The sequence below is a fragment of the Cuculus canorus genome, chromosome 4 (genome assembly GCF_017976375.1).
Source record: "Cuculus canorus isolate bCucCan1 chromosome 4, bCucCan1.pri, whole genome shotgun sequence".
NCBI classification, from domain to species: domain Eukaryota; kingdom Metazoa; phylum Chordata; class Aves; order Cuculiformes; family Cuculidae; genus Cuculus; species Cuculus canorus.
Window position 1 is genome coordinate 46,571,674 of NC_071404.1, and position 12,342 is coordinate 46,584,015.

The following is a 12,342-nucleotide window of genomic DNA, read 5'->3' on the forward strand; positions in this document are numbered from 1 at the left end:
TAACAGGGTAAGCTAACTAAGCACAGCTTTGCAAGTCCTCTATTCTCTTCTGTGCCTTTGCATATCCAACATTCAATGAACATAACATTACAGGCAGCAGCACTATCCAGGGAATAAAGAACTTCATTGCATTGCAAACAAAATGATTGCTTGCTTTTTTTCCTCCATATTTATTGTGTTTGCATTCCCACTCTATTACTCCTAAAGTCTCCTGCCACAGGCAACAGATGCACAGAAAGCATGTCAGCGGTTATGGCTACTTCTCGTGGATTAGCACTGATTTCAGGAACATCAAAGTTCATACGAACATGTGAACTTTCCTTCAGAATCACAAGCAATTACAATTAATTCCAGCCCAGCACGACACGTCATGGAAAGCAGCCAAAGGCTCCAGGCGCTAGTTCCTGATCAAGCTACTAAAACACCACGGTTTTAAAAAGCGTTCAGTGACAATTCCATTTTTCTGACATGGAAACCAAAGGAAGGCTTAGAAGCACTTTCCCCGTGAGCTGTTCAAGCCGGTAAATGTAGCAGCTTTTGACTATCCCACCCAGTCACACTGCCTCTTTCCGAGCTCGGCTCCTCGCATGGGAAGGTGCAGCTGGCAAGGCGCCTTCAACAAAGCTTTCTTTGCGGGAACAGTTGCCTCACTGAAATAAACCTTTTGCAGAAACAGACTATTTCTGGTGAAACAGTTCAAGGCTTGGGATGGCATTTCTGGCTGAAGCCAGCAAGTCAGAGGAGCTGGTCTGATAGCTCAGCAACATGGTGAGATTGGCACAGGCAGAATTTAGGTCTGGGAGTTCAGACTACTGAGTAGCCTTACATGCAGGCTGTCAGCAACTTTGCAGTGATTCTTCTGCTCTGCCTTCAATAAAAGCAAAATGTGAAAGCCTCAACAAGTTGTTCCTGTCTTCCACTCAGTCCCAGTCCAAAGCATAAGGGGAAAACAAAGTAGCAAAAAGTAACAAACTTGCTGACACTCACAGAATCCTCAAGACAGTGACTGACCCTTATGGTCTCTAGTCCAACCTCCCATAAGGAACAGAGCTGCCACCACCACTAAAGCAGGTCACGAGCAGATTTGTTCAGCCATGTCATGAATACCGCCAAGCCCTGATATCTGTCCACCCCTTGGGGCAACCCATTCGCCCTGCAGCACCACGCTCAGAGGGAAGTCACTCAAGTTCAACCTGAACCTCCCCTGTGGCAACTTGTGGCCGCTGTCATATCCCATAACACCCACAGCCACCACACAGGCTTTGGTTCTGCCACCTTTACGGCTCTCCTTCAAGCAGCTGCACAAGGCTGCTACTGGACCCCCTTCACTCTCTCTCCAGGCTTAAGAAGTCCCCTTGCCCAAGCACAGCTCTAAGGGATGCCTTCCCTTCTTTCTGACGTGAAGATGCCCAGACACACTCTGCCATGTCAGAAGAAAAGGCTCTACAGGAACGGTAAGCAGAAACAGCTGGCACAATGGATTCAGCCTGAGATGGGTGGAAGCACTTTCCTGATTGCCTTTCCCACTACAATGATTCAGTCTCTTAACATGACCTTATACAATGCTGTTCTGTTTTGGATAGTGGTGTGAACTTTACTCTCAAAGAAATATTTGTTCCAGTTCCAGCTTTGGCATTTTAAACAAGGGCAATTAAATGCAGTGAAAATGCTATTGCAACACGAAGGCTAAAAATATAAACACCAAATGTCAGGAGTCACTCCCAAGAAAAGCTCCTGGAAGAAACACCCACTCACCCACACTGCACAAAGCATAACATCATCTGTGCGACAGCTTGCATTCTGAAGCCAGATAAACAAGCCACAATTCAGCCTTTTATCTGTTGCCAGAAGTTTATACTCACAAATAACTGTCAGCAGAAGTGCCACCGCTTGGAAAATATCTGTTCTGCATCAACAGGTAGGTCCCCAGAGTTACTGTTTGGTACACGTGCCATTACTTACGGGTGTAAGTTTGTACCTGCAAATGCTAAACCACTCCTAGTTTATATCACAGAATGTACACTTCAGAAGAAACGTGCAGTATAGGTTCATGGATGCTTTTAAGAACCTAATACTGTCCTTATTCTTGAAAAAATTTGTTTTAAATTTTTGGCCTTCACCTGTCAATAACTGTCCAGAATATGCTTTGCTTTTTAAAATCCACTGAATGCTGAGACTTCAGTAAAAAAAATTTATTTTCAATATAAAAGTGCCAAAATATCCACCAACATTGTAATCTATTCAACAACCAGCTTACTCTAGTAATCAAAATTGCAAGCATCTTTATTCACATTTTCAAATCAAATTCCTTTCACACGTTTCCACAATAACCCGAGTCCCTCGAAAGTGGGAAATTTGCATTTCGATTGGCTGCTGTAGTCCATATGTCCAAGTTCATGTAGGCACGGAAGGGGTTAAACCTTGGATAGTATTCCTGCTTACACATAACTGCTTGGTTCTCCACGTGGGTCGAGTGTTGGGTTGTGGCACTGACAGGGCAGCAGCTTTCATAAACATCACTCTGAGGTGCCCAGATGGAACCAAAAAGTCCAGACATTGGAGACAAGCTTCGGGTGCTTGAGAGGTAGGGCTGTAGGGCAAGACAAAATCAGCATGGGAAACCGTAAAATGGACCACTTGCCAGGGAAAACACATAAATGTAGTACTAAATGGGAGGAAGCAGCAGAGAACTTAGGAAACACAATTAGAAAATTGTACATGAGTTTGCAAAGCAATAAGGTTGCCGAAAATATTACAGCAGCATTAGCACGTGGGTGCAAAAGCACTTCCCTAAATGAAGCCATATGAGCTCCTCCCTGCACGGCATCGGTATTACTACAACAGGTCTACAATATTCAGTTTTGGTCAGGCTGCTAAGAAAAGTAAGGGAGAAATAGAAGACACATGAAGAGCACCATGTGTGATTTAAGAGTTAAATTTAAGAGAGAAGCATGCCTAAGAAGAGACAAGAAAAAGGTTGAAGTATATGTCAATACTGAAAGACTCTGCATGCCGGGAGCAGAGAGGGATATTCAATATGGAAAAGAGACTATAATAGGGAGCTAGGGAATTTATTTAGAAATTCTGAAAGCTTATAAAGAACCTCCTGGAGGGCAAGATGTGTTAGTCTGCAAGGAAATCTCTCAGAGAAGGTCATGGAAGTCTTGGGACTTTTAAAATCGAATGAAACACTGAAACGTATTGTGGGGAAAAGCTCGCCAGGGAAATGAACTGAATTATCTAATGTATTTTCCAATCTCTACCTTCTGTGTTTTCTTGGCATTTCTGAATAAAATATGAAATAAAGCCACATTTATTTTAGGAAACAGTCTTCTCTCCTTTTCGCCACTTTTTAATACATCAGAATTTTCACTTTTGCAGTTGGAAATATTTCTTAATTTATTTGGTTAGTTTTATTCAAAATGAACCTACTGTAAGTAAAGGAGAGAAAATTCAAACCCAGAAGATTTTAAAATATGAGCAGAAGAGAAAATAGTTAGAACTAAATACAATCTTGAGCTGAAGTCACTACTTTGCATTATGGGATGAAATAAATGTGGCTAGTCTAGAGTGTAACAGGTCAAAGTCAGCATTCAGAAACCTGCACAAATCCAGCTTAAATCACATGGATTTTCTAGCAAAAAAAACCCTGTCAAAGTCAGTGAGAGCAGCTGTCCATTCAGCTCTACAATATCCAAATCTCTGTGGGTTTTGCTGTCAGCACTTTTTGTGTTTTCCCCTCATCAGGAAAGGCTGATTTTGATAGGAAAAAGTCTCAGTAGACTATGTAGGTCCAAAATGTTTTTCCATATGTAAGATAATTTTAGTCAATTTTCAGGCCAAAGGATCCGTCTTAAAATTTCACAGACAAGGTCCAGTAACAACCTTGACCAGCAGCTGGGATAAAGGCAGGCTACCAATGCCAGCATCAAATACAGATATATCAGGCTACTTAAAAGATCATGAAAAACTGCAAGCAGCAGGTAGAGGAAAGACAGGAATGCACTGGGAAGGCTTTGAAAAGGCACACAAAGGCAGCGCTTTGCAGTGACAATACTCACTGTGGAGTTGATGTAACTGGTGGGCTCCCAGGTAGGTGGCATGTTGGGAGGCGCATTCCAGGTGGAGGGACAGTTCTGGTCAATGAAGGCCGTGTTCTGCACTGCTGCAGTACCTGGGAAGCCACTGGGGTAGTTCATGTTTTCTGCAGTTTATAAAAACAGGAAGACAAAATAAGGCTTTTGCGATATTAACACTAAGAGCATTTCTGTGGGGGAACATTGAATCATCTCGGAGTGAGTGAGGCTGGAACTGACTGAAGCCTTCAGGGACTTCAGGCAGTGTCAGGGCAGCACAGCAGCAAAGCATAGCAATTTCGGTTAACAAGACTACCGCTTTGTATAAGGGACCCACTAACAAATTGCTATCAGGAGGATGGGATAAAGAGTTGGCAACTTCTCTACTGGAGAACAGAGTCTTTATTAGCCGCAGAAAGTGCATGGCAGAGTCTACCTAGACTTCATGGCCAACATGCTCTAAGCTCCCGAGGGATCACCATGCTGCCTGTGATACTGTAGCCTGACCTTTAATTACTGCTTAGGTAATGCTAAAGAATTCTAGGTTGCTGCCAGTGTGCTTCCCAAGCCAAGAAACTCTAGCCTGGAAAGGTAATTGGTCACAAGAGGCCTTCTGTTTCACACACTGGAAGGCAGAAGCCTGCCAGAGGGGAAACAAAGAAAATTGTGCAAAAAGACCTGTGTAATACCATAGTCATGAGCATTTCTCTCTATTCCCTCTCAGAGTCCTGTATACTGGCTTTTCAGGCTTAATAACTCCATACAAAGATCAATCTTCTTATCTAGCACATGCAGACATTGTTAATTACTACAGAGCACCCAGTCAGCTGGAAACTGTAAAGTTCGCTTGAGGAATGAATGCCCAGATGTTTACAGACAAGCTCAGCCTTTTGTTCTACAAAAGATGAGAGGAAAAACCCACGCTCAGTGATAATTCAGAAGCTTATTTCGTCTCACCTTCTGGGAAAGCACCATATTCGTTCATCTCTAGTGGACAATACATGTTGGAAAACTGGCTGTCACAAGCTGCATTCCAGTCAATGAAGCTGTCCCAAGAAAAAGAAAAATCTGCTGTCAGAAACAATTCACAGAACTTCCGAAAATTATTTAGAAATACTTATTTAATATAAACTTGTTGGATGCAAAATAGCTGTTGGATACAAAATGCCTGTAACTGATGATAAGGCTTTTCATATTCTGCTTGCCAATTCTGCCAGTATCTACTCTGTGCCACTACATAATCACAGTGATTCTCTCACTAAGCTCTTTTTCCTCTGGCAGAATGAGCAACTCGTAATGACAGCTACCAGAGTCCTGCTTCACTTAAATGGCTTCAACTTCACTCCCTGTCAAAAGAAAATAATTGCACTTCTTTCCCACAACAATGGGTATGCTAGATATGAAGTGATATAATGTGGCCTGAAATAGAACAAAATGTAATGCATTCTCAAGCATTTGAATGAGAATAGAAATTAAAGTGAAGATTTCTACTTTCCCTACCACACATGTTAAAGCCTTGCTAAACAATGTTTTCTAAACTACACGTTAATTTGTAGAGATTATACCTATTTTAATGAAAACACACTAAGAATTTCAAGAAGACTTTTTAAAAGTAATTCTTAAAGATATGTCAGTAGTGAAACAAGCTCTGCTATCCCAAAAGCTTGTAGAAATTCAAGTCTGGACAAGTTAGGAATATAAAAGGATTTCACATGAAACTGTGCTAATTCAATTTTTCTATTCAGTCAAGAAGTTATCATAATAGCTGCTAGCCATAAGGAGGAATTTCTTCACGATGAGGGTGGTGAGGCACTGGCACAGGTTGCCCAGGGAAGCTGTGGATGCCCCATCCCTGGAGGTGTTCAAGGCCAGGTTGGATGGGGCCTTGGGCAGCCTGGTCTGGTGGGAGGTGTCCCTGCCCATGGCAGGGGGCTTGGAACTGGATAATCTTTAAGGTCCCTTCCAACCCAAACCATTCTATGATGCTATGTTGGAAATACAGAATCATAGAATCATAGACTCACCAGGTTGGAAGGGACCCACTGGGTCATCGAGTCCAACCATTCGTAACACTCCCTAAACCATACCCCTCAGCACCTCATCCACCCGTCCCTTAAACACCTCCAGAGAAGGTGACTCAACCACCTCCCTGGGCAGCCTCTGCCAGTGCCCAGTGACCCTTTCCGGGAAAAATTTTTTCCTGATGTCCAGCCTGAACCTCCCCTGGCGGAGCTTCAAGCCATTCCCCCTTGTCCTCTGTCACTTAGGAGAAGAGGCCAGCATCCTCCTCTCCACAACCTCCTTTCAGGTAGTTGCAGGGAGCAATAAGGTCTCCCCTCAGCCTCCTCTTCTCCAGGCTAAACAACCCCAGCTCTCTCAGCCACTCCTGTAAGACTTGTTCTCCAGCTCCCTCAGCAGCTTCATTGCTCTTCTCTGGACACGCTCCAGAACCTCAACATCTTTCTTGTGGTGAGGGGCCCAGAACTGAACACAGTACTCAAGGTGCGGTCTCACCAGTGCTGAGTACAGAGGGAGAATACCCTCCCTGGACCTGCCGGTCACACCGTTTCTGACAGAAGCCAAGATGCCATTGGCCTTCTTGGCCACCTGGGCACACTGCTGGCTCATGTTCAGTTGGCTGTCAACCAAAACTGATATATGATACAGCCCTGAGGATTAGAGATGAAAGTTTACCCCTACAGCAGTATTTCCATTGGGAATACAATATATGACAGGTTTATGCTTCCTTTTTATTGTGCAAAATGAACTTTCATGGACTTTGTGGGTGATTTTTATCCTTTAATAGGGAAAGGAGGTACACAGGCTTTTCTTTTTTTCTCCATCATTCCCCCAGGTTTTTTAGCAGAAACTCTGTTGATCAATAAGAAAAGAAAATAAAAGAAAAAGAAATAGAAGTTGTCTTTTCTACAGTTGAATTTCGCCGCCTTCCTATTTATCTTTTCACAGTTTCAGCTTTTGAAAGGTTCAGGATTGGCATGCTCTAGCTGTGGTCCTGGATCCCAGGACTTCTGGGCTCCCAGCAAACTCATTGTGAGGAAGGAACTATTCTATGATTCTATCATTCTCTAATTTATCACTCCTACATATGAACAAATAACTACATGCATTTTTGCATATAAAATCAAAACTGAGATGGGTATATGAAAGCAAAGCAGTTAAACACAGAATCTGCCACAAATCACCATATATTTCATCTGACTTAAAAGTCACACAGACCACCGGCCACTGCTCCAAATCATTAGGGCTGCGGTCTGTTGACATGACAGGATCAAGGTTAGCAGGCTGTTTGGGATCACAAGACCATCACTTGGGGGTTTCTGCCATATTGCTCTGTCATTTCAGGTGACAGGATATGACTTGAAGAACTGGCCGTATTTCACTGCTACGTGGTGGCAGAGTATTTCTTCTGACTAGTTTGTGGTGCATGTTTCAGTAGTAAAGTTTGCAGTGTGCAGAGTCTAAAGCACAAGAATTATTTAAGTTCATTACTACAGGAAGATCAATCCAAATCTACACAAAGCCTGAAACAGACCAACATGTATCCTTCTACCACCTTCAAACTGAACTACTTGTCTTTAAGAATGACTGTTCATGCCATTTAACATGAGCACACTGCATAAAACACCCCATGATATACAGAAGCTATGTTGAGCAAGAAAGGAAAGTACCTAAAAGTCAGGCTCTCTGCCTGGCCATGCAAAAGTGGAAGAAATTGCAGCTTTCCAGAAAGTATTTAATTAAATCTGAAAGAAGTTCTAGAATATCTGTATATGAGCAGGAACACCAGTGAATTTGTCTTAGCAAAATGAATCACGATGTACTAACAGAAGAGCATAAACGACTAGAACTAAGATCGAAGTGACAGCAAGAATTTTACTTTAACTATCATCTGCCTTACAAATACCATAAGATAAGCTCAAGTGCAGTCCCCTGCATCACATGCACCTGAACAAATCATTATTCATACTGTTCACATAAAACATAACTTACCTGTTATGGACAGAGGGAGGTTCTTGAATCATGCACGGTATATTATTCTCAAGGTTGTAGTTCAAACTGTTTGCCAGGCAGACTGGCTGGGCAGGCCACAGGTCTCCCGTTGGGTAAAGAGCTAAAAAGAGAAAAAATGATTAAATGTAGAACAATAGGAAGTAGGCTCCACAAACTGAATATCACAATGACACTTTATTCTCAGATCCACAGCAAGGAATGTATACTGGATAAAAAACACAGAGTAACTAACCAAGCTAATTTTTTATAATAAATGTCCATCTTTAAACAAATCCCTTAACTTCTATTTTTCAGAAAGGGAACAGGGGTGGGGTGTTAATAGACTAGAGCCATTCATGGCCAAACCATATGTGAACTCATTACAGCCGTATTTAGCCCCTAGGACTGCTGCTCTCTACAGACGGAGTGCCCAGACTGCCCTCAGCTCCTTGGTTCCCACCATCTCTGTGAGGACTGGCAGCCAGAGAAAGGCAAAAAAAATCCAAATTAACAGTTTCCATGAGACAACAATTGCAAAGTTGGCTCTATTGCATTGTTTCATATGATAGATATTACGCATATTTCTACCACGGAAAAAGTTTAATCAGCATTTGCATCCTACCAGACATAGGTTAAACCTTCAGCAGAAGGACAGCCAGAGGCAGGGAGTTCTGCTGCCTGAAGAACCGTGTGTCCTAACCAGCTTTCAAACTCCACCTCACTATGTAGCCTGTTGCTTTTATGAATCCCAGTCAACAAATTAATACTACTCCCCTTTGAAATACAAACAATGAACACTCCAGAGGTTTAACAGCCCAGCCCAACCCAACCCAATCTCATTTATTATTGCTTCCAAAGACAGCAAGTCCTGACTGTGGAAATTTAGAGAGAAAAATCATCATATCTGATTTCTGCCAAGCTTAATTTTAACACAGCAAACACAGCTCCTGATCTTCCCACCACACTACTTTTGGACATAAATCTGTGCAAAGCAAGAGGAGGAAGAAACAAAGAATAAATAAAACGTGAGTTGAAAGCTAAATGCTGTCTTCATACAGAAAAGTTGCAGCAAAAAATGTCAAGATTATAACCTTTGGTTTGTTAATTTTGCTGTTAACTTGCTTAGAATTCAAGTTCTAATAACAGGTCTATCAAGTTGGCATATAAAAACATTACTAGCAACATCACTGAAACTGCTTGACAAAGTGTGCAAAACCCAGCTTCAGTTGTTAATAAAGTAACTGACCTTTATTTTTGTCAGGATCTGCAGTTATGTCAGTGAAATTGGGACATAAGGCTTCAGGATATTGGGGGATGCTGTTCATGTCTCTGCTGAATGAAAAGAAAATTTAATTGCTTAAATCTAGACACTGTATGTTTCATAATTCAAAGTATCTTAAAGGAAACAGAGATATAAAAAAATATTCTAGTGAACGTCATGATTGCTACTGCTTTCCTACTTTCTTTATCCTCATTTTTCTTATTTTGAAATACCACTGTACAATCTTCTAATGTTTTCTTTTTCAATTAAAAGCCAGCTACTTAACTACACATGCAAAATGAATAAAATTAATACATCTTAGATACCCCACTTTTACTATCCAAGTATCAAGCTGTTGCCAATTAATTCAACAGCTCTTCTCTAAAACAAGCTATAGTTCTGAGGATGAGTAGGCTCTTTCATAATGTTCCAGTGCTCCCAACAACTTTCAGGCAAGTTTACTTTTATGCCCATGAAGACACATAGGCACACATGAACATCAATTTCATATTCATCAAATCCCATCAAAGAAACCAGTCAACATGAATGGAAAGGGAACATTTTCAAACACCAGAATCCCAGAGGAAAAGGATTAAATTATTTCTGCTAGAGAAAACAGAGTCATGAACGAGAAGTGAAATGAGGACTTACAGTAATAAAAATTGTGGATGCTACCTTTACTACAGTAAAAAGATAGAAAGGAATATGGGGGAGGGAGGAATCAATTTTCATGCTGTATAGACTAGGAGAATATTATTCCCATTAAAAGAATAACATCAACTTGAAAGTCTCACTCCTACCCTTTTTTTGAAAAAAAAAAAAAAAACACCAAAACCAAACCCAAAAACATTACTACTTTAATATAACTAAGGGCTAATGAAAATGTAGTAGAGTTGCTAAGATACAGAAAAAATAAGAAGGGAAAAATAATTCCCTTTTTCCCTGTTTTATTTTATATTTGGAAGGATTAATCATGTTTCCCCAGCATGATCCATTCCGTATATCTTTTAATGTAGTGAAGAAGATTTTTCTTCTTCCAGCTAGAACGTATGACTGGATGATCACAAAAACTGGCAGGACAACAGGTAGGTATAATTTATCAAAATGAGACAAGATTTCAAGTTGGTGGCATTTCTTTCATGTCTTATAGGCGTAGAGTCAAATTTTTTACCTGGTATTGCAGATGTTATGAGACAGATTTAAAGTGATAGGAGTTTCAGATGGAAAATCATTCTGTGAAACAGTCTCTCCTAAAGAAAAGAATGACTGTGAAAATCAAAGATCCTAAAAAAAGAAGTATGCACAGAATATACATACACACAAATAGACCCATCAATGGTGTTCATCAAGTTTTCTCTAAGACTGGAGTATCACTAACTGCATTTATTCCAAAGCATGCCATCCACATGGTATTAAATGTATTTTATGACTTGAAAGTGATTATCACACTCTTAATGGAGAGGTTCCTTGTTATTACTAAATTAATTTGAATGTGAAATGACTTTCACTTTTTTCAGAGTCATGACAATTTGAGCGAACAGAACAGTCATGTGCACATAATTACCTATTAGATCGCAGGTTCAGATAATTCACGTTCTCTATAAAGTTTTATACATATACAAACACAAGTGTAAGTATATGCACATTTTAAAACTATTCTGAACAGCTTTTTTCAGGTATTCAAAGCTGGTTTTACTTGCGTCACTTCAGCACTTTCTTTAAAATTTACTTCCAGTGCTACATCAGTCTGGATAGTGATGGCAATGACAGGGTTTAGGCTTTCAACTATTTTAATTATATTCAGGCATTTGAAAAAATGCAGTAATGAATTACAGTTCCCATTTCTCATACAGTCAAGTGGCTCAGGTCTCCTGGCTACTCATGCCTTGAACACCACCATCCCATGCCAGCGTCGCCAGATCTGAACTGCTTTCATACATTCCTCATTTGTGCATTTTCTTAAATAATTCTAACAAGAAGATGGCATTTTTATGAGAATAATGTGAGGTAACAAATTCAAAGGAAGAAATTGCTTTGACTAGTGACTCTCAGTTCCTCTGTCTTTCCCTAAAACTGGTTGTGCAACTTCCTCAGCACAGTCTGACACTTTCTCTGGAGCCTGATAGCTCATCTTTGTCACCACAAAACTTCTGATACTTTTATCAAGTACCAAGTTCCTTAAGTCTCTTCTTGTGTTTCTCAGAGGTGCTCTCACCTATGAAAGGCAAATTACATGCCCCGTGTGACAGTATCCTGCAGCTCTGCCCACTATGGTGCAGAGGTGGTATCAGCAGAACTTACTGGATGGAAGAAAATGCCTAGCAGTAATCATGGGCTTTTTATCTCCGTCTGAACTGCTGGTACTGCTCCAGCTACCCCAGCTCCCACGACTGGCACGAACACTTCCCGATGAACTTCCACAATCTGAGCTTGAATCAGAACAAAATTTCTCCATACACTTCTTTTTGGACCGTTGATAAAAGCTTTCTACAGAAGTCGCAAAAACAAAACAACACAAAGCATTTAAGAAAGTCCTTCAGCTGACTAGTCAGTGAAGAGTCACCTGAAACATGAATTTACATGGGTTATCTGAATTTCTTGACAATAGGACGAAAACAACATTTACTGAGAGCCCCTACCATGAGGAGCTTATGACCTACACAACATCCCCAGTACAATGAGCGCAAGACAAGATACAGTGCAGTTAGAGGCAACAGTTTGAAATAAGAAGCTGATACTGTTCTTTAATAAATATATAGCTAATATTTTAAACATGAAACATATCCTGTCTGTTGGAACATGCATACTAAAAGCAACAACAAACGTTGCAATTAATGAATTCATAAGTGACAGATTCTCCTTTCTTATCTCATCAGGGACACAAAGGACAATCTTATAAACTTCTTCAACCTTCCTTTTCCCAAAAGCCAGGGAACACAGCTGATTAAAATCCTGATAGAAAGGCAGGAAGCAGGTACCAAAGCTAGGAGTGTT

At 40.8% G+C, this 12,342-nt stretch overlaps 1 protein-coding gene across 3 annotated transcripts in view; it reads right to left on the bottom strand.

Annotated features, from left to right (window-relative positions):
- Positions 1 to 2,177: 2,177 nt before the first annotated feature.
- The window catches only part of TMEM131L (transmembrane 131 like), an 87,103-nt gene continuing 76,938 nt past the window's right edge, over positions 2,178 to 12,342 (bottom strand). For 2 of the 3 annotated variants that reach the window (XM_054064774.1, XM_054064773.1), the window contains exons 29-35: positions 11,650 to 11,835; positions 10,520 to 10,598; positions 9,334 to 9,419; positions 8,088 to 8,208; positions 5,034 to 5,122; positions 4,062 to 4,204; positions 2,178 to 2,590 (exon numbers count right to left, since the gene is read on the bottom strand). In XM_054064774.1, coding sequence (XP_053920749.1) covers positions 2,312 to 2,590; positions 4,062 to 4,204; positions 5,034 to 5,122; positions 8,088 to 8,208; positions 9,334 to 9,419; positions 10,520 to 10,598; positions 11,650 to 11,835 — 983 coding nt within the window. In that variant the 3' untranslated portion in view covers positions 2,178 to 2,311. The remainder of the gene's footprint in view (positions 2,591 to 4,061; positions 4,205 to 5,033; positions 5,123 to 8,087; positions 8,209 to 9,333; positions 9,420 to 10,519; positions 10,599 to 11,649; positions 11,836 to 12,342) is intronic. The other variant, XM_054064776.1, reaches the window with a different exon arrangement.